Source organism: Dipodomys merriami, unplaced genomic scaffold, assembly GCF_024711535.1.
Source record: "Dipodomys merriami isolate MVZ:Mamm:240054 unplaced genomic scaffold, mDipMer1.0.p SCAF_1512, whole genome shotgun sequence".
In the NCBI taxonomy this organism is placed as follows: Eukaryota; Metazoa; Chordata; class Mammalia; order Rodentia; family Heteromyidae; genus Dipodomys; species Dipodomys merriami.
Window position 1 is genome coordinate 74,674 of NW_027202841.1, and position 23,238 is coordinate 97,911.

Below are 23,238 nucleotides of genomic sequence, written 5' to 3' on the forward strand. Positions count from 1 at the left end.
GTTGCACATCTGTAATCCCCACATCCCAGAGGGAGCTTCTCCTTTTCTATTTCTAAATACCCTATGTGGTTAAAATGTATCCTTCCTCCAATCTATTTAGCAAACACTGAAACTGCCCTGGAAAGGACTGAAAAACCCCTGGTAAGTATTGTACTATAGGAATGCCTATTGCAGGTAACCATAATTCCACAATCAAACACTGGAATCCAGGGATTAAAAAAAAAATCTTCACTAGCTATACAACAGAAAAGGACCTCATATCTAAAATATACTCAGAGATCCAAACATACCCCCAAAACAAATCCTCAAAAAACAACCACCCCATTAATAAGTGGACTAAAGAATTAAGAAGAACTTCTCTGAAGGGGAAATAAAAATGGGCAATAGACACATGAAAAAATGTTCAACATCTCTGGCCATGAAAGAAATGCAAATCAAAACTACATTGAGATTCTACCTCACCCCAGTTAGCATGGACCATTATCAAGAAAACTAATTTGAACAGATCCTGGAGAGGGTGTGGCCAAAAGAGAACACTACTACACTGTTGGTGGGAATGTAAACTTGTTCAACCACTCTGGAAAGCAGTATGGAGGTTTCTTAAAATACTAAACATGGAGCTCCCCTATGATCCAGCAATCCCACTCCTGGACATTTACCCAAAAGACCATAAACAGCACCTATGTTTACTACATCATTATTTACCATTGCTCAGATACTGAATCAACCAAGATGCCCCTCAGTAGATTCATGGATCAAGAAAATGTAGTATATATACACAATGGAATTCTATGCTTCCATCATAAAAAATGGCATCGCTCCATTTCCATTTCCAAATGGAAAGACATGGAAGCAATCATATGAAGTGAACTAAGTCAGACCCAAAGAACATAGGCTCCATGGTTTCTCTCATTTTTAATAGTTAGTGTGTATCTAGGATAATCCTAGCAGAGGGTCGCAATAGCTCAATAGCTATGTACATATGACTATAAAAAATGATGCTAATCAAAATGAACTCCAAGATATGGAAATGAGGGTTTTGTTTTGTTTGTCATTTTAGTGTACGGTTTGCAGTTATTTCTTTTTTCATTCATTTTCCCCCCCTTTGGTTTATTCCATATGGTCACTGTCTTTGATTTCATTACCCTTTGTCTTGTATATAAGTTTACCTGATTTTGTGAAGGGAAGGGAACCATAGAAACAGTGGGACAAGGGTAAACCAATGCAACATTAGATGCTATGTTGGAAATGAACTTTACAACTTGGGAGGAGGGAAAGCAGGAGAAAACAAGAGAGAGAATAACACTGTTTGAAAGAAATGTACTCATTACTTTACTTATGTAACTAACTCCTCTGTACATCACCATGTAAATAAAATAAATAAATTTAATTAAAAAAATAAAAATGTACTTGTAGAGTTGGGTGCCAGTGGCTCATGCCCATAATCCTAGCTAATCAGGGACACTGAGATCTGAGGATTTAGGTTCAAATCCAGCCAGGCAGGAAAGTCCATAAAACTCTATATCTCCAAATAATCACCAAAAACCCACAAGTGGAGCTGAGGCTCAAATGGCAGAGTACTATTCTTGAGTGGTCAAGCTAAGGGAGAGTGCCTTGGCCCTGAGTTCAAGCCCCAATTCTGACACAAAAAAATGATGAATCATGGTTGGGCGCCGGTGGCTCACACCTGTAATCCTAGCTACTCAGGAGGCTGAGATCTGAGGATCACAGTTCAAAGTCTGCCTGGCCAGGAATGTCTGTGAGACTCTTATCTCCAATAAACGACTGGAAAACTGGAAGTGCTCCTGTGGCTCAAGTGGTAGAGCGCTTGCCTTGAGTTGAAGACCTCAGGGACAGCACCCAAGCCCAGAGTTCAAGCCCCATGACTAACAACAACAACAAAAAAAGATGAATCTGTGTGAAAGTCAGGCTTGGTGGCCATATCTTTTAGGAGACTGTAATAGGGAGGATTGCAGTTCTAGGCCAGCCTGACAGAACAGTTTTCTAAGGAAGTGGGCTGTAGTGGAAAATACTTGTAATTCCAGCAACAATAGGAATCCTAAAGTAAAATCTCAGCTCAAACACATACCTGGGTGGAAAATGAGAGTCTAGACTTGAGGTAACCATTGAAAAATGGTATGCTCCAGCAGTAAGGACACTGTCTTGTCAGTACCAGGCCCTGAATTCAAATGATGGTATTATGAGAAAAGAAAGTATTAGCCATGCTTTGAGGCAAATAAAGTATCTCCAGACATAGTGGTCTTCAGATATTTTTTTCACTTGAGATATAAAGAAATGGCAACTAATGATGGTTTTTATTAAAACATGTTGGAGGGAGAAGCAAGTTCTAAAACAGGGTTTAAAACATGACACATAAAAATGGTCTCCCTTCTTATGTTCTGATGGCTAATGTCTTCAAGGTTTGTATACTCAGCACATTGGCTTCTTGTCATGTATTACCTTCTTCTTTGGAGGTGAATAAAACTACAGTACTCTTTTTAGAAGTCATTAGAATAAATCTGAATATATAGTTCAGAAAACAATTCACTTTCGGGGCTGGAAAGGTGGCTCAGTGGTAGAGCACTTGCCTTGCATGCATGAGGCCCTGGTGTCAATTCCTCAGCACCACATAAGCAAAAAGAAAAAGCCGGAAGTGGTACTGTGGCTCAAGTGGTAGAGTGCTAGCCTTGAGCTGAAGAGATGAGGGACAGTGCCCAGGTCCAGAGTTCAGGCCACACGACAGGACCTTCCCCCCCAAAAAAAGAATTAACTTTCAAGAACAGCTAACATTTTAAAAAATTAACATATTGGCATATATAGTTTGTGCCAAGGAGTTTTCCAGTTTAAAGAGCTGACTGTGATCAAGTTTTGTGAACTGACAAGTCCTTCGTACACTACTTAAAGATAATAAAAAAATATTTCAAAAATCCCCCTACAAGGTCTCCCTTAACTCAAGAACAATGGATATTTAAACGTTACAGAACTCTAGACTAGGAAACCTGAATTTGAGACCTGATTGTAGCATGTTATCTTTTGATCTTAATAAGATCCATTCATCTCTTTAAATATCAGTGAATGAATCTCATAAATTCAAATAATAACACCTGCTTTGCCCCACTTCTCTGAATTGTCACGTGCCTATTGTAAGATGATAACATTTAAAGAAACTGAAACCGAAAAATCTTGCCAAAAGTAAATATTCTATAGATTTGTGGAATAGGAGAAACCCCAGGTCTCCTTGGCTCAGGCTGAAATTTTCTGAATAGAGACCCGGAAACACAACAAATCAAAGAAAGGTTGGACAAATGGGATTGCATAAAGTTGCAGAGCTTCTGCAGGGCAAAGGACATAGCTAGCAAGATCAATAGAAAGCCCACGGATTGGGAGAAGATCTTTACTAGCCATACAACAGACATGGTCTCATATCTAAAATATACTTGGAACTCAAAAAATTAAACTCCGCAACAACAAATCCTCAAAGAAACAACTTCCAAATAAATAAGTGGGCGAAAGACTTAAAGAGAAACTTCTCTGAAGAAGAAAGAAGGATGGTCAATAGACACATGAAGAAATGTTCAACATCCCTAGCCATAAAAGAAATGCAAATCAAAACAACATTGAGATATCACCTCACTCCAGTTAGAATGGCAAAAATCAAGAACTCTAACAACAACAGATGCTGGAGGGGATGTGGACAGAAAGGAACCTTACTTCATTGTTGGTGGGAATGTAAACTTGTTCAACCACTTTGGAAAGCAGTATGGAGGTTCCTCAAAAGACTTCACATAGAACTCCCCTATGACCCAGCAATCCCACGTTTGGGATTTACCCAAATGTTTACAAACAAGACCACACTAAAGCTACCAGCACAACTATGTTTATTGCAGCATTATTTACCATAGTTAAGATATGGAACCAACCCAGATGCCCCTCAGTAGATGAATGGATCAAGAAAATGTGGTATATATACAAAATGGAATTCTATGCCTCCATCAGAGAGAATGACATTGCCCCATTTGTTAGGAAATGGAAAAAATTATACTAAGTGAAGCAAGCCAGGCCCAAAGAAACATAGGTCCCATGGTTTCCCTTATTTGTAATATCTATTAGATGTATGAGTCAAGTGGAAAAGGTCAGATAATGTGATGTCAGGAAAATGAACCTTTAGATATGTATTTTAATATTGTTTTTATTTTATGCATGTGTTTCTAACGCATTTATAAGATTATCTCTTTGTTGTTTTGTATGTCCATCCCCCACAGTATAACCCCTGCTTTCACTATATTTGATGTCAGTATAACTTGTGGAGGAGATGGGGGAAAACCAGTTGTTTAAGGATACAGGTGGACCTGTTGCAACAATGAGAAGTACAAGTTGTCATGTCCAAAACGAACTTTACAAAGTCGGTGCGGGGGGGGGGAAGAGGTGGAAGGAGAAGGATTAGGATTGGGATTTGGGGGGAGGGGGGATGCTGGGAAGGGATGTGAAGGGTAAACAAAGGAGGAGGCTGCAATGCTTGGTAAGAAATGTACGCATTATCCTGCCCATGTAATTGTAACTCCTCAGTACAGTATGTTCACAAATAAAATAAAATTAAATTTAAAATATATATATAAGGCATGAGTTTTCTATTTTCCATATTCTAATGTATCAATGACAAACTATGAATGTGACTGAAAGCACGAAAGTGGAGATTCATGGCTCAGGGAAGGACCTTCACCTGAGTGCTAACCAAATCATACTCCATCAACACGCTTTGGCAAGATGCTCTACACATCATTTTAGTGAGAGTTTTTCATTATTCTTTTTGCTTTTAGCATCTGTTTAACTTACGTTTCTCCCATAAATTCCTTAATTAAATAATACATTCCTGATTGCATAAGAAAACTGAAATGACAAGAAAAGTAACTCTGAGATATTGAATCTACTTATGGCAAAATAGAAATCATTCAGAGAACATCAGAAAGAAGTGAGAAAAATAAAGCAATGCAATAATACTAGGAGAACAAAAGAATAGACAGAAACTAAAAAGAAGGTGGGGCCAGTTGTTTTGTTTGTATAGTAACTAGAGAAATCAGCTAATAAAAGCAAATGAAGATGATCTCTGGTAGCTCATGCCTATAATCCCAGATACTCAGGATCAGAGGGATGAAGTTCAAAGCTTCACCGGGCAGATAAATCTGAGACTCTTATGTTTAATTAACCACCAGAAGACCAGAAGTGGAGATTCAGCTCAAGTGATGTGGCACCAGCCTTGAGTGAAAAAAATCTAAGCTAAAGACTAAAAGCCAAACAATAGTAGAAGTCCATGATTTTGAGCCCCAATACACACACACACACACACACACACACACACACACACACACACACACACACACACACACTCACACACACACATCAACTGAGAAAGAACAAAGGTGAAAATAAACTACTTTAGAAAACTGTAATCATTGGCTAGAATAGCCAATGTTTCCAAGGAAAAATAACTGAAAACAAGTCTTGGGGACCAAAATTTTTTAAAAAATCTAAATAGAGTCTCACATTTTAAGGCTTAAGAAAAAAAGCTCATGCACCGCCTCAATCCTATAAGGCAGGGCAGTTGTCAGGCTCTTATCTCCAATTAACCACCAGAAAACCAGAAGTGGCGCTGTGGCTTAAGTGATAGGGCACTAGCCTTAAGCTGAAGAACTCAGTGACAGTGCCCATGCCCATAGTTCAAGCCCCAATGACTGATGAAAACAAAATAAAAAAAAGAAGAAACCTCAAAATGCTGTTGTTCCTATTCTCTACTCTTTATTCATAGCCTCCCTACATGCCTGGTGGGTTCATTTATTTTTGGTCACTAGACACCAATCAAGTAATTCAGCTGCTGAATTCCACTAGCTGTCCTTTCATTGGCTTCACTGCTGATCATATTGATCTAGAGATAGTGTCAGATCTCCAGGTTGAGGATTTAGTCAACCCCCCAAAAGAAACTATATATATTATATATATACATATATATACATATACATGTACATATATGCACCAATACACACACACACACACACACACACACACACACACACACACACACACACAACGCTATTTGCAATCCTCAGGTTATGATAACTAATTTCAGCCAAACAACTATAAATTGTGGTTTCATTGATTTATCAAGTTTGGCTGCTTTGCTAGAGCAACCCACAGTACTTGAGTATACACCTCACTTATGATTACATATTTATAAGAAAGGATATGACAAATGAACAGCCAAATTTAATATGGAGTGCATGAGGCAAGCTATAGTAGAAGGGTCGGGAGCTTCCATATCATTTTTCAGTATGCTCCCATCCAGGAACATCCACACAGCCATCTAGAATCTCCCTAGCAAACACTCTGTAAATTAAAGAGGCAGGGTTCACTAAGTCATAGGCTATTAGTAATTGACTCTATGTTCAACTCCTCCCACCTCCAGAGTTCAAAGTATGAAGCTGAAAGTGAAATAGGCAACTTGAAAGATGCCTTTGCTGGAACATCTGAATTAACTAAACTCCCTCAACTTTGTATCTGTGCACTATGATCGGAGTTATTCCCTGCTGCAGTCACTTTACCATGCCCACCTTGCAATCTAGGAAATAGAACATTCACTGTTAAGTGTCGTGTGGAAGGCAAACTACTCCACAAGACACCCAAAAGCAAGATTCCCCAATGAGAATGAGATAACAATTCTCCAGAACTTCTCCAGAGACCTTGCTGGTGACTCAAGTCTTGGGTTAATTCTGCATACCCCTGCCACTAGTTCTCTTTTTAACCTGAAGCCAACCTCTTTTCCTCCTAAAGATGCCTGATGATACACTTAAGTGCTTTCTTCTCATGGCTGCTATATAATAAGTATCTTTTCTCTGGTCTTCTTCATTTCTCTTTACTTGGCATATCGAACATAATTTGGGACTTCTAAATTTGGAAGAGGGAGCCTTTAGAAGACTTGAACCCCTCCCAGAAGTCATTCATTAGCATAAAAAACACTTATGAGCTGGGGATCAGTGGCTCACAGTTCCTGTTATCCTAGCCACTCAGGGGGCTGAGATCTGAGGATCAGCCTGGGCAGGAAAGTTTGTGACACTTTTATCTGCAATAAACCAGAAGAAAACTGAAAGTGGCATTGTGGCTCAAAGTGCTAGAGTGCCAGCTAGCCTTGAGTGAAAAAGCTCAGGGACAACACCCCAGCCATGAGTTCAAGCCCCACAACTGACAAAAACAAAAACAAAAACAAACAAAAAATCAAGACACTCATCACTCCAGAGTCTTCAAAGGCTTAAGGAAATGATTATAATATCTAAGTACATACTTCATAATATCATACATGGTTGAATAGAAATATCTGGATTTATTAGACACCTAATTTCAGGAAAGAATAATAATTGGAAGAAGTAAAAGAAAAATAATGGGAAAATTGCAAGTTAAAGTAATGTGCTAGTTATAAAGGTTTCCTGCAGGATACGAGTGACAGAATAGGCTAAACATTAGGACTCAAACAGACGTAAGTAATGAAGCCTCTTCCTCTTCTCTATTGAGCTATACTCATTCCTGAGACTAATGCTTTTGAAAAACTCACTTTATTCAATGACACCTTTTTAGAAAATTCACAGAATCGTTAATAGCTAGATACTTCAGGGTTTATTTGGCCATGGACTTGAATCCATTACACAGCATTACAGCTGAGGGCCAGTGGCTCACATCTGTAATGCCACACACTCAGAGGCTGAGATCTGAGGACCAAGGCTCAAAACTAGCCGGGCAGAGAAGTCAGTGAGACTCTTATCTTCAATTAACCATGAAAAAGCCAGAAATCAAGCTGTCGCTCAGGTGTTAAGAGTGACAGCCTGGAGCAAAAATGCTAAGGGATGGTGTGCGGGCTCTAAGCTCAAGCTTGAGTACCAGCACAAAACAAAACAAAAGACAATAGCATTAAAGCCAACTAGGTGCTAAGCTTTACTAAAACACATCTAGAAGTAATATATTCACTACTTCCTGAAGAAACATAAACTACACCTGGTGAACTCTGAATATGAGAAAAATCTTCCCTGGGTTTCAAGGTTGCTGCCCATCTAAGTGTTGTATTCTTTATTTTCTCATTCTAATATATTGAGCAAATATGATAGAGACATCACATACTAATCTTCTAGAAACTCATCTCCCTGTTGGTCCTCATAGTAGTAACAAGAGTTCCTCATCAAGTTCCATGTACTGACATCACCACAAGTCCTGGTTTCTGTAACAAGCATGCTCCTTTCATTTTTCATCAGGAAGTAGTAAAGTAGGAATGGGATAAAAACATCCCTCAGCTTCCCAGTGTCTATGCAATTAACAAGAATTTGAGATCCAGGACCTCCCCCCCCAAATCTGTATTAATAGCTGAGAGAGAGAGAGAGAGAGAGAGAGAGAGAGAGAGAGAGAGAGAGAGAGAGAGAGAGAGAGAGAGAGAGAGAGAGAGAGAGAGAGAGAGAGAGAGAGAGAGAGACTCTAACAAAGTAGTTCAGCAACCATTTATTTTAGTGTAATAGGATAAAGTGCAGAAAACTAGGACAGGGACATGAGAGTAAAGAAGACTCCAAATGTAGGTTAGTGTCTAGAGAATTTATCTGGGGGATATCATGTTGAATTCCTATCTACACACCTGCTCATCACCTAGCAACTCTTAATCATTAGAGACAATACGTTCTGGGTAGGTTTATTACATAAAACACAGCCAAAATGTTTCTTAATATACAGAAGCTGAAGATGTGGTCTCAGCTCATGAAAAACACATCAGCAAAATAGGTGCAAATTTCAGAACTTCAACTTTCAAAACTAGTCCTTCAATTTCCTGGCTATTAAAAGATTTGGCAGTTTCTTCCTATAAGTCTGTAAGGAAGCCAACTTGTCCTTTATTGTATTCTTCCTACTCTAATAACTTCCTAACATCTAAAAGGGGTGGTGAACATCAGGCTGGTGGGATATATTACATGTCTGAAATCATCTGGTACATGGCTGCCCAAGCCATCAAATATATAGATAATTCTGGTTGGCCTGCAAATTCTGTATGTTACAAATATCCAAATGTGTTTGTGACTTTAACTAAGTATCACTATCCCACAATACTGTGAAATTTGTGAAATTTATATAATCACAATAAAAAATTGCAAAAAAAAGAAAGAAAGGAAAAGAACTGTCTGGATCTCCAATTCTAATGTTCAAGTTATTTTGTATATGTATGTGTTTCTGTTTCTCTCTCTCTCTCTCTCTTTTTGAGTGTGTGTGTGTGTGTGTGTGTGTGTGTGTGTGTGTGTGTGTGTGTGATGTCTCCCCTGGGATTTTAAGCTCATGGAAGGCAGGAAGCATTCTTAGTTATGCCACCCCTGTCAGAACTTATCACATAGTTTTACATGCAGGAGCCTGAGAATGGAGCATACAAGGTAGAGGCCAGCCAACATAGAAATGTTCAGGGACTCTATCTCAGTGGAAGAACCATGGTACATTAGTGCACATCCATCATGTTAGGAAGAGTAAGAATCATGAAGTAGGAGGATCCCAAATATAACCATTGCCCAAAAGGGCTTGTCATGTGCTTGAATGCCTGCCTACCATGTGCAAGGCCCTGAGTTTGAACTGTCAAAAAGGAAAACACTTGTGTGTGTGTGTGTGTGTGTGTGTGTGTGTGTGTGTGTGTGTGTGTGTGTGTGTAAGTGTGTGTGTATTTGTGTGTGTGTGATGCTTCACTTGGACTTTAGGCTCATGGAAGGCAGTTAGAATTTTTGGTTTTATTGTCACTCCCATGGCTTAACATGGTTTTACATTTAGAAAGGACAGTTACATTTTCCACTACCATGTAACAAGCCCAAGCAAAATTTAGTGAGTTAAAACAACAGCAGGAAACATCAGTTCTCATGGTTCTGACTTTTGAGTTGTCGTTAGCTGCTCAGTTTAGCATCTGCTGAGGTCACATCTTCTAGGGTCTGCTGTGTTGCTGGCCAATTTGACTATGGTGGCATGACTTCTCTTTTTTCCTCTTCTCCCCCTCCTTCTCCTCCTTTTCTTACTTTCCTTTTCCTCCTCCTCCTCTTCCATTCCCCTCCCTTCCTTCTTCCCTCCCTCTACCTTTCTTCTTCTCTCTACATCTCTTCTCTCTTCATTTAGCCTTCTAACCAAAAGCCTTTACATTCTGACCATTAGCATTCAAGAGCAAAACTAGAAGCTGCCATATTTTTTTACAAGTTACACTCAAAATGTCACAGCTTTGTTTCTGTCAATTTCTACTGGTCACAGAAAGATTAAAAAAATATACAAATGGCTTTCAACTGAAAATAAGGTGTCCTACTCTTGAAAAGGTGATGGTGTCACCATCATGTTGGATCCTCAGCTTCCAACTCTCCACACAGAAATTCCAGGCACAGGCTGGCAAGGTGGCTTCGTGGTAGAGTGCTTGCATAGCATGCATGAAACCCTGGGTTCCATTCATCCATACCACATAAACAGAAAAAGCCAGAAGTGGTGCTGTGGCTCATGTGTAGAATGCTAGCCTTGAGCAAAAAGAAGCTCAGGGACAGCATCTAGGCCCTGAGTTCAAGCCCCAGGACAGGCAAAAAAATCCAGTTCCACTCATAAAAAGCAATTCAGGGCTTCACACGCATATGAGGTTGATAGGGAATTTTGACCCACACAACTTGCAGCCAAGATAAGTTGATACACCCAACCTGCCTGACGACAAAATGGGGGCAGGAGGCTGCAAAAGAAAGAAAAACGGGGAAGTAAGAAGGACAAAAGAATGAGAAAGTAAGACAGTAAATCTTTGGCATTTCAACCTCACACAAAACACAAAAGAGACCCATAAATCAGAAAGCCATCCAATTCTCAATTTAACCTGAGGCCAAACTCGTAAGGAGGAAGACAGAACAAGACATAGGAAGACAGCTGAAGACTGTTCAAGATGGCAGATTTAGGATGAAATGCTGTCTTGCCAGTGGCATAGACATGCTTCCTGCCTGCTCTCTTTCTTTATCACATTCTCTTCCAATCATTTTTTTTATCATACTTACTTACGTTTGCATCTTGCCTGAATTGTTAATTAGTTAGCTACCCTGAAGTTTCTGGTAACAACTTTGGTGAGTTAGCCTGGAAGTTAGGAATGAAGTAAGTATGTGTCTTTTTCTAACTTGGACTCAAGAATCTCACAAAGTGGAAGTTCTGGCATGGATTTGTTTTAGTGTACCAGGATAAACCAGGAAGAAAGAAAAAGAATATTGCTTCTTCTAACACAGGAAATGGGAGCTCCGGACTCAATGGTTTCTCCTGTTTGTATAGCTTTCTACTTTCTGAGCTAGTGGAACATAGGTAAAGTTCTCTAGCAAATCCTAATCCTTAGATAGTTCCTGGGTGGGTGAGACCTAACCAAAACACCAGTAAACCTCAAAACTTCTTTTGCCAGACAGGGCCTCTCTTTCATTTGGTTCCATTCATTCCTTGAATTTCCAGCTGTTTTCTATTTCAAACGGAGAAGGCGGATGTAGATAGTCCCATTTGTGTGTGTGTGTGTGTGTGTGTGTGTGTGTGTGTGTGTATGTGTGTGTGTGTGTTTGGGCAGCCAGGTAGCAGAGAACATAATGGACTGCTTGGCAGTACCTGTCAGAGGCTACTATAAATACAAATAGCAGCGAACAAAGCAAGACTGTAACTTTCTACCCACTAACAAGTTAGACATGTATGGATATTAGGTGGGTGAGCAACTATTTCTCTTCATCTCCCAGCTCTGATTAATTTTGAAAGAGCAAGCATAAAGTAACTCCATTTAGGAAGTAATCTCTTCTTACTCCTCTCCATAGTTTTCCATTTTCAGGACTAAAATTGTCCTGGGTGGTCTCAATGTCTGTTGCTGGGATAGGTTGTCGTAGTTGGCATTGACTGGGTTTGAACTCAAGGTCTGGGCACTTTTCCTGAGCACTTCTGCTCAAGACTAATGCTCTATCACCAAAGAGTTCCTTGGAGGTGAGATTCTCTTGAGCTATATCTCCAGACTGGCTCTTGGCTGATTAGCTGGGAAATAGAGTTTTAGACAGATTCTTTGTGCCCAGGATGGCTTTGAACTGTGGCAAAAGGAGTCTTTGCCATAAAAGCCCTTTATATTTCCAATTCAAGAAACAAGGAGATCAATGAGATTGAGGATACCTATAACTTGTTAATAATTAACTAACAATTTAAAACCCAGTAGTTATTTTAAATTACAACTGATTGACATTCTAAGTACTGGCCCTTGCCTCTGTGCAGCCTGTTAAAAGTCATATAGCATTTAACCTTTAACAAATATACAGACCCTTTCTTGGGCTATAGCAGTATATCTTGTTTAACAATTTGGTTTGTAAACGCGTTTTTCTGGTTGACTGAGGAGCCTGATCTGTAGTGGTCCCAAAAATGCCTGCCCCTGTAGGCCTTTAGACAAATCTCACTAGGGACCTAGTCTCAGGTCACAACCACTTTTCCTTAACATATAAATGAATGTGGCTGGGCCAGCTCAAAAGTCACTGCCATTTAGGACTTTGAAGCAGATACAGGGCGTTTGGGATTTCAATTATTCCTCACATTTTACAACTTTAGCTTTTAAAACCCAGTACCATAGATGACTGGCAAGTCCCTGCCAAGTCAGACAGACATGGGCATTAGGCATGCCGACAAATTATCTTCCCATGACTTCTGGACTCTGATCAAGCTTTGAAGGGCCATGCAGAAGTGACTCCAGGATCTGATACCATCTCTGCCATACAAAGAGCAGTGGCTTACTACCTCTGCATGTTCCAACATTCCCAGGGTTCCAGGAATGCCTTTCTCCGTGGTGGCATAAATACTTGTTTAGTAGTTTCCTTCATTGCTTGCTGGACTTGAACTCAGGGTTTGAGTATTGTCCCTCAGCTCTCCAGATCAAGAAATCCCAACCAACTTCGCTTTTGAGCACTCTGCTGGGAGATTTGAGATGACAATCTCACAGGCACCTTTCTCTGCACAGCCTGGCTTCACACCACTTTTCAGCTTAATTGGCTTTACTTATGGCCACATTTACCCCAAGTAAAAGCACCAAAGATGGGCACCGTAAGGAGATTTAAAAGCATGGTCTTACCTGGAATTTATTCAGGGCCAACATTACATCTGACAAACGTGTCCTCTGTCCTTTTTGTGGGACTTTTGGAAACTGTTATAAAAAACCTATAATGGCAAAGTAGGTTAAACAATCCTTTTGGTAATCCTAATTTTTATTTTCTACTTTGAAATCAACCTTTAGTATAATTTTTCCTTTTAAACTTTACTTTGTCTGGGAGACCTGCCATTCCCCACAATGTCAAAAATTTCTGACAATGGGGAGGACATTTGTAAACTTTTTTGAAAAGTCAGTTTACTTTGAATTTAAATTCCTCATTGAAACACTGGGCAACACTCTTTACCTCTTTTTTTATTTTAATTTTCATTTTTTGTGAACATACTGTACAGAGGGGTTACAATTACATGGGCAAGATAATGAGTATATTTCTTATCAAGCATTGCAGCCTCCTCTTTTGTTTACCCTTCACATCCCTTCCCAGCCTCCCCCTGCCCCCCCCAAACACACACACCCGCACCAAAGTTTTAAAGTTCATTTTCGACATGACAACTTCTATTTCTCATAGTTGCAACGGGTCCACCTGTATCCTTAAATCACTTGTTTTTCCCCATCTCCTCCACAAATTATACCAACATCAAATATAGTGAAAGCAGGGGTTATACTGTGGGGGATAGACATACAAAGCAACAAAGAAATAATCTTATAAATGCATTAGAAACAAATGCATGAAAGAAAAAAATCATTTAAATACATATCTATGCTTTCATTTTCCTAACATCACATTATCTGATATTTTCTGCTTGACTAATTCATATACTAGATATTGCAAATAAGGGAAACCATGGGACCTATGTTTCTGTGGGCCTGGCTTACTTCACTTAATATAATTTTTTCTAAGCCTTTCCATTTCCTAACAAATGGGGCAATGTCATTCTTTCTGATGGAGGCATAGAATTCCATTGTATATATATACCACATTTTCTTGAGGGGGTTCTGGGTTGGTTCCATATCTTAGCTATGGTAAATAATGCTGCAATAAACATAGTTGTGCTGGTAGCTTTAGTGTGGTCTTGTTTGTAAACATTTGGGAAAATGCCCAAAAGTGGGATTGCTGGGTCATAGGGGAGCTCTATGTGAAGTCCTTTGAGGAACCTCCATACTGCTTTCCAAAGTGGTTGAACAAGTTTACACTCCTACCAACAATGAAGTAATGTTCCCTTCTGTCCACATCCCCTCCAGAATCTGTTGTTGTTAGAGTTCTTGATTTTTGCCATTCTAACTGGGATGAGGTGGTATCTCAATGTTGTTTTGATTTGCATTTCTTTTATGGCTAGGGAGGTTTAGCATTTCTTCATGCGTCTATTGGCTATCCTTCTTTCTTCTTCAGAGAAGTTTCTCTTCAAATCTTTCGCCCACTTATTTATTGGGCAGTTGTTTCTTTGAGGATTTGTTATTGGGGGATTTAATTTTTTGAGTTCCAAGTATATTTTAGATATGAGACCCTTGTCCATTGTATGGCTAGTGAAGATCTTCTCCCAGTCCGTGGGCTTTCTATTGATCTTGCTAACTATGTCCTTTGCCACGCAGAAGCTCTGCAAATTCATGCAATCCCATTTGTCCAACCTTTCTTTGATTTGTTGTTTCTGGGACGCTATTAAGAAAATTTCCACCTGCTCCAAGGAGACCTAGGATTTCTCCTATTCCATCCTGTAATGTTTTCAGAGTGTCTGCTTTGACTCCGAGGTCTTTGAGCCATTTGGAGTTGATTCTGGTGCAGGGTGATATATAAGGATCTAGCTTTAGTTTTCTACATGTAGTTAACCAATTTTTCCAGCACCATTTATTGAAGAGGCTGTCTTTCTTCCATTCTATTATTTTAGCTCCCTTATCAAAGATTAGTTGGCTATAGGTCTGTAGGTTCATTTCTGGGTTTTCAATTCTATTCCATTGGTCCTCAGGTCTGTTCTCATGCCAGAACCAAGCTGTTTTGATTACTATGTCTTTATAATAGAATTTGAAATTTGGTATTGATATTCCACCAGCAGTGTTCTTTGCATTGAGGAGCGTTTTTGCTATTCGGGTTCTTTTTTTGTTCCATATGAATTTTTGGATTGCCTTTTCTATTTCCTTGAAGAATGAGTTTGGAATTTTGATAGGTATCGTATTGAATTTGTAGCCATCTTCCTATAATAATCCCCTATTTACCTCTTGGCTGAAGGTTTAAACTGCCCATTTTTTTCTACAGTGTGAGTTACATTTAGGAAATCAGCAGTTTATTTTAATGCAATAGCTCTGTACCAAGAATCTAGACTTAGTATCTCTTGCCCTTTAGAGATAAGTCAACTTAGATTTTTTGTTCACACACCCCTTATGGTGTAAGATGGTGGTGATTAACATTACAGAAACAAATTTCTTAACTGGCTTGTTTTTTTATTCTTTTTGTACCCCAAATTCGCAGTCTTTTCATCATGTGTGTTTCAGCATGGCTGGAGTCTAGGCAAGGTAGTGGCATCTCCCAGTGTGTATGGACTGTCCCATCTCTTGCTGGTTACCTGCAAAATTCTATATGCATTGGTTAAAGAACACTGGTGAAAGACCACACTGGCTTTTGCAGGCTGGTGTCACTGGTTTAGGCAGCTGTGACAACTTTGTTCTGTTACATGGGTATTCCCAATGCATAGGAGCAAACTGCATCTTGATGCATTGTGGTCCCTTGATCTTATAGGGAATTGATCATTGCACAGGGGACAAAACAGAGAATTAAAACCTGAGCCTTAGTTTACCAGTCATGGTAAGAGGTACAATATTTAATCTTAGCATAGATAGACATAAGAAATAACATAAATCACAGCCAACTTAATTACCAATTTCATTGACTTGGAAAGGAAACCAGCTTTTCTAACTCCTTTCCCATGGTTTTTTAAAACTGCCTTTTTTTAAAATTTTGGCTTATAGTCATGTCACAAAGCAATTCAGATTAAACAACAGCTTCCACTGACAAAAGATTTTTAGCAAGCAGAAAAGTTGGTAACTTTGGAACCATTACTATTTACATATTTTACATATAGAAAGACAGAGATGTTTGTGCACAGATTATAGAGCACATTAAATGCTAAAATTTGCCATTTAAAACTTTTGGAATTTTAGCAGTAATATTTTTCCTAATCATGGTAGAACCACATAGTTCACAACAAAAAATTTCCAACAACAAGGAACTTGTACTAAACAGGAATCAAGACATGAACAGACATATAGCATGACATAATGGCCCCTATCCTGGTCAGGTAAGGGGGGATGTTTATGGGACCCAAAAAACAGGCAAAGAAATTTATTCTGAAAGCAATATTCACGCCCCACCACCTCTTCACTCAGCTTCCCTCAGAGCACCTTGACTAGTTCCCTCCGCACAGACACCCCTGTCATGTTACCCCAGGGACCACAAGGATCGTTTTTGTCTGTATTTTACCCTGCCAAATATATAGCACAGTCCTTCCTCTTTCTGCTTAGCTCTATAATCCCATGGATATCTGTAAGTATTCGAGCTAGCTTTTGTCCATCATTTTTTCCATTAGTCTAGTTTTTTTAATTGCTACAGAATTAAATTTAGCAAAACCATAACATAATTTGTTATAGAACTAGAAATTTGGAACTAGAAAAAGCAATATTCTCCTCTTGAGAAATTCACTTTCACCTTCCATAACAGTGAGAAAACACAGACTCTCCACAATATCCACACTAGTGTTTTATTACTGAGAAGAACAGTAGCATGGTCAACAAGTGAAAAATTCACAAGAGACTCAGTAGTAATTAAATATAAACAGCATGTAGTAAAATCATTTTGGCATTACTCATCCAAATCCAAATGCTTAAGAATCATGTCTTCATTTTTCCACCAAAGAAACTAGTAATAATAAAAGTTTTACAATTTCTAGTAATAGTAATAGTGACAGTGTTATAATGCATACATAGACCACACATATACTGGAAGACTTTTGGGGAGCAGTGGAGAAATTGATGCTCTCATGTCCTTGGATTAAAGCATGACAGTACTTCCCCATCTAGCACTAACAAAACTCTCTGGATGATCTGAGTTCAATCTCCAAGTTCCAGAGCTCATATTTCTGAGAAATGTTTATAAAATTTCCTTGAACATCCATTTATTAATATAAAAGACACAAGTCAACAATTTCACTATCTTAATTCTTTGTCAAGCCTGTAAATAATTGATACCCATTCCTTTGGTCCAACCCCTGAATAATATGAAGGGGCATCATCCCTACTCTACACAATGAGAGGATGAGAAATATTGGCTCAGTGAGTGGTTTCCCCTTACACCTAGCTTAATTCTGACATGAAGGATTTCTGTATAATTTACAGAGATTTCTGCCAAAGGTTTCCCTATGTTGGGTTTCTTTTTTGTGTGAGTGCTCTAATGCTGGCTGAAGGTTCATTTCTGCTTGAAAGACGTCCTCTAATGTTCAGTTGACATTCTATCTTGTCTCTAGGTCTCTGAAATCTATAGAGAAACCTCTGAAACTTCTGGCTAAATATTGGTCTACATTTATTATACTCATATTTTCTCTCCTTATTATGTTCTTGGATGTACTGAGGACTGACTTCACATTAAAAATTGCATATTTGTTAGACCTGTTAGTTTTCTTTTCTCCTATGTGATTCAGTTCTCTGATGAACACTGTGCTATGCTGTCGAAATGGGGTTTTCTACATTGGTATTATTCATTCCTTGTCTTTCTTCTGTGTGCTCTATAAACACTCATTCATGCATGTTACTAAGTGAAGGACCTTTTTGATACTTGTTTCTTATTTTATTTTATTTTATTTTATTTTATTTTATTTTATTTGTGAACATACTGTACAGAGGGGTTACAATTACATGGGCAGGATAATGCATACATTTCTTACCAAGCATTGCAGCCTCCTCCTTTGTTTACCCTTCACATCCCTTCCCAGCCTTCCCCCTCCCCACCCCACCGAATCCCATTCCTCTCCCCTCCCCGCACCGACGTTGTAAAGCTCGTTTTGGACATGACAACTTGTACTTCTCATTGTTGCAACAGGTCCACCTGTTGATACTTGTTTCATTCATAATGTTTTTCTCCTGTGTGCTTTCTGTTGAAAATTTAACTATGACTTCTTGAAAACTTTCCATATTTTTTTATTAATAAGATTTTGTTCCCGTGTTCATTCAATTTGGAACCATGAGGTATGTCTTCTGGCTAAAAGGTTGCTCATTTGCTACATTCACAAGGCTTCTATCAGGTTTTGGTTCTATCATGCAAATTTATTTTTCTTTCAGGTGAGACTTTCCATAGTTATCACATTCCTTAGGTTCCTCATGTGTGTGGATTCTCTTATGCTTCCTGAGGTATGAACTCCAAATGAAGGACTTTCCACATTTGTTACATTCTTAAGGTTTTTCTCCTGTGTGTGTTCTCTGATGGAGATTAAGTTATGAATTAAATCTGAAATACTTTCCACATTTGTTACATTCATAAGGTTTCTCTCCTTTGTGTGTTCTCTGATGATCTAAATGTGAAATACTTCCACATTTGATATATTCATAAGGTTTCTCTCCTGTGTGTTCTCTGGTGAACAATAAGGTGTGACTTATGTCTGAAATATTTTCCACATTTTGTAGATTCATAATTTTTCTCTCCTGTGTGTATTCTCTGATGAGCAGTAAGTTGTGACTTTACTCTGAAATACTTTCCACAGTGGTTACATTTATAAGGTTTCTCTCCTGTGTGTGTTCTCTGATGAACAGTAAGGTGTGACTTATGGGTAAAAGACTTTTCACACACATTACATTCATAACGTTTTTCTTCTGTGTGTATTCTCTGATTGAGTGTAAGGTACGATCTAAGTCTGAAATACTTTCCACATTTGTTACATTTATAAGGTTGCTCTCCTGTGTGTGTTCTCTGATGAACAGTACTGTATGACTTATGGGTGAAAGACTTTCCACACACATTACATTCATAAGATTTCTCTCCTGTGTGTGTTCTCTGATGGACAGTAAGTTGTGACTTACGTCTGAAATATTTTCCACATTTTGTACATTCATAATGTTTCTCTCTTGTGTGTATTCTCTGATGAGCAGTAAGCTGTGACTTTACTGTGAAATACTTTCCATATTGGTTACATTTATAAGGTTTCTCTCCTGTGTGTGTTCTCTGATGAACAGTAAGGTGTGACTTATGGGTGAAAGACTTTTCACACACATTACATTCATAAGGTTTTTCTCCTGTGTGTGTTCGCTGATGGAGAGTAAGGCATGATCTAAGTCTGAAATACTTTCCACATTTGTTACATTTATAAGGTTTCTCTCCTGTGTGTGTTCTCTGATGAACAGTAAGGTATGACTTATAGGTGAAAGACTTTTCACACACATTACATTCATAAGCTTTCTCCCCTGTATGTTTTCTCTGATGGAGAGTAAGGTGTGATTTTGATCTGAAATACTTTCCACATTTGTTACACTCATAAGTGTGTGTATTTTCTGATGGACAGTAAGGTCTGACTTCTGTCTGTAATACTTTCCACATTTGTTACATTCAAATAGTTTTTCTCCTGTGTTTGTTCTCTGATGAAGATGAAGGTGTGCATTACAGGTAAAAAAAAAATTTCTACGTTTGTTACATTCATAAGGTTTCTCTCCTGTATGAGTTCTCTGATGTACAGTAAGGTCTGACTTCTGTCTGAAATACTTTCCACATTTGTCACGTACATAAGATTTCTCTCCTGTGTGTATTCTCTGATGCAAAGTGATGTATGACTTCATTCTGAATGATTTTCCACATTTGTTGCATTCATCAAACTTCTGTTCTGTGTCAGTTCTGTGATGCCTCCTGAGACCTGACTTTTGAGTGGAAAATTCCCTACATTCTTCATATTCATAGGGTTTCTCTTCTGGTGTTGTTTGAGGTTGGTCAGAACTTAGTTCTGACGTCTTAGAGATTGATTTTGCATATTGCTTAATACTCATCAGGCTTCTCTGGATATTTCCTCTCAGGTTTTGTAAGGTATAAATCCTTACTAAATGATTTCTCACATTCACTACCAGACTCATTGTAGGAGAGCGTGTTCTGACACTGAATGAACTCATCCGTCCTCATTCTTAAGGAGTTCTCATCATTCCTATTCAGATCTGTCTTCTGTTTTGAGGTCAAGTTAGAAGTTGTCACTAATCTCACTCTTTGCTCTATTGTCTATTTGTGACAACTACGTCATACAGACATTCATCTGGACCTTCCTGGTAAGTCTCAGTCATATGCTCCATTTTTTTAATATCTAAAATGAGTCATATAAAGAAGAAAAAAAGCATACATAAGATCCAAATACTCCTTAATGAAAAGACATTTTTCCCATCTTAACTGTTACAAATTTTAAAATATTAAAGTAGAATTGATTTTTGAGAAATAAATTTCTTTCATCACAATGTATTGATTAAGAAAGTAATGCTGTTCCTTTTTTGTCGTGGAGCCTGAACTCCAGTCCTGGTGTTGTCCTTCAGCTCTTCAGCTCAATGCTAGCTTTCTACCACGTGAGCCACAACACCACTCCCAATTGTTTCTGCTTATGTGGTGCTGAAGAATCGAACCCAGAGCCTTAGGCATGCAAGGCAAATACACTACCACTGAGCTACTATAATCAAGAACTCTAATAAGATGCTAGAGGGGATATGGACAGAAGGAAACCCTACTGCATTGTTGGTGGGAGTGTAAACTTGTTCAACCACTTGGAAAGTAGAATGGACACTCCTCAAAAGACTCCACATAGAGCTCCCCTATAACCCAGTAATCCCATATCTAGGTATTTACGCAAATGATCACAAACAAGACCATACTAAGGCTACCAGCACAATTATCTTTATTGCAGCATTATTTACCATAACTGAGATAAGGAACCAACACAAATGCCCCTCAGTAGATGAATGGATCAAGAAAATGTGGTATATATACACAATGGAATTCCATGTATTCATTGGAAAGAATGATATGGCTCCATTTGTTAGGAAATGGAAAGACTTGGGAAAATTATATTAAATGAAGGAAGCCAGGCCCAAAGAAACATAGGTCCCATTGTTCCCCTTATTTGCAATAACTAATATATGTCTGAGACAAGCAGAAATGGTCAATAAGTTGATGTTAGGCAAAATGAACCCTAAGATAAGGACCCAAATGTTTTTGTTTCTTTCTTGCTATAGTTTCTAACTATATTTATAAGATATTTCTTTGTTGCTTTTATGTCCCTCCCCCACGGTATAACCCCTGTTTTTACTGTATTTGATGTAGGTATAATTTGTGGAGGGGAAGGTGGACCCATTCCAACAATGAGATGTACAAGACGTTATGTCGAAAAACGAACTTTACAACTTTGGCGAGGGGGGAGGGTGGGGGGAATGATGGGAAGGGATGGTAACGGGAAACAAAGGAGGAGGCAAAAATGCTTGATAAGAAATGTACTCATTACCTTGCCCATGTAGTTGTAAGTTCTCTGTAGAGTATTTTCACAATAAAAAAAGAGTAAAACTGGTAGTTTATGATGGAATTTTTTTTTCTGTGTTTCAGGTTTTTCTTCTTTTTTATGTCAAAGGAATTATTTACACAATTTACTAAACTATTTACTGCTAGACTTTTAACCTGTATATTTTAATATTTAGCATTCCTCTTTTTTTCCCAAAAATTGTTTTGATTGATCTTATTTTCTTAAAACAATTTTATATTGTGCTACTTTACTTCTCAAACATTAGGAGAAGAGTATTTTCTAACTTTGGAGATTGTAACATTTTTATACAAACCTTTGTCTTTCACCTAAGAATAAGGTTTTATAACCACATTTCTTCAGTTATAAGTTCTCACTGTGAATTATTTTAAGTATCTTTGGAAATTTTAAAATTTGTTCCCCTCCATCTTAGACAGAAACTCATCAGACTTTTATTTTTTTTTAATTAATTAATTTATTTATTTTTGGTCGGTCGTGGGGCTTGAACTCTGGGCCTGGGTGCTGTCCCTCAGTTCTTCAGCTCAAGGCGAGTACTCTACCACTTGAGCTACAGCGCCACTTCCAGTTTTCTGGTGGTTTATTGGAGATAGGAGTCTCACAGTCTCTCCTGCCCGGGCTGGCTTTGAACCGCAATCCTCAGATCTCAGCCTCCTGAGTAGCTAGGATTACAGGCGTGAACCACCAGCGCCCGGCTCATCAGACTTTTAAACCCTCAGACTCATGAATTAAAGCCACATCAGCTCACCACCTAGTTAATCATTCTCTCTAGACTGAAAGCTTTGGTTCTGTATCTTGGCCTCTACCTTCCTTATCCTTATCAGAGGATAGCAGCCTTGGCATAGTCATTTGCTATACCTGCCTAGTCCTAGTTTCAAAGAAAACTAAATCGCATTTTTGACATTTCTAATTTTCTTTTTTCAAAATAATTTCCACAAAGAGAAAGAATTGCTAACTTTACCTTTACTGCCATACACAGTTCAGTGGGCATCTACAAGCATTTTTGATTCACAAGTCTAATACAAGCATCACCTAGTTCTCTGCCACACATGGGACTCAGGGGAACTAGGAATATTATTGGTCAGTACAGAGCAAGATGAATTTATCAATTTGGTTATGGATCCAAGATCACTATGCAAGATGCTTTAACTCACCTGGTAAATTCTTGTCTGAGGCTTCTGCCATATATGGCTTTTCATCTTGCTCCAGCTTGATAATCAATTGAGGTTTAGGACCGGTGTGCCCTGTTAATAAGAGTGAAGACCTATTGCTCATGCTGTGTGAAAATTGTTCTAAGATTTCAGATATCCTGTTAACAAGGTTGGTCCCAAATCTTCTTTCATTTCTCCCTGGCTCCATGGTTGACTTTCCACGAGGCTTGATTTAATTTTGCAGGTTGTGTGACTTGAACGCAATTCTGTTTCTCAAGGTTAGCATTCTATTAGTTTGAGTCCTAACTCCACTTCCAGTTTAAGAGTGGTTATCTTGACATAAGAATCTCTTGGAGATTTCACTGGCAGTTTTTGCTTCAAACTGAAAGCCTCAGATTTCAGACTCCTAAGAATTACAGGCATGAACCACTGCATCTAGTACTAGGTTTGGATTATAAAT

At 38.5% G+C, this 23,238-nt stretch overlaps 1 protein-coding gene across 1 annotated transcript; it reads right to left on the bottom strand.

Moving 5' to 3' along the window:
• Positions 1-18,574: 18,574 nt before the first annotated feature.
• LOC138827213 (zinc finger protein 182-like) lies at positions 18,575-22,986 on the bottom strand. Its single transcript, XM_070022711.1, has 4 exons — positions 22,782-22,986; positions 20,351-20,415; positions 18,718-19,382; positions 18,575-18,650 (listed from the first exon to the last, which is right to left on the bottom strand). The coding sequence occupies exons 1-4, from the start codon at positions 22,984-22,986 to the stop codon at positions 18,575-18,577; spliced, it is 1,011 nt and encodes a 336-aa protein (XP_069878812.1).
• Between the last annotated feature and the right edge of the window lie 252 nt (positions 22,987-23,238).

Coding starts and splice junctions, on each gene's coding strand:
- LOC138827213 (XM_070022711.1), bottom strand. CDS start 22,986: ATGGAGCCAGGGAGAAATGAAAGAAGATTTGGGACCAACCTTGTTAAC. Junction 20,416..22,781: donor CTCAGACAAGAATTTACCAG/GTGAGTTAAAGC, acceptor GACTCATTTTAG/ATATTAAAAAAATGGAGCAT. Junction 19,383..20,350: donor CAGATGAATGTCTGTATGAC/GTAGTTGTCACA, acceptor ACTCTCCATCAG/CGAACACACACAGGAGAAAA.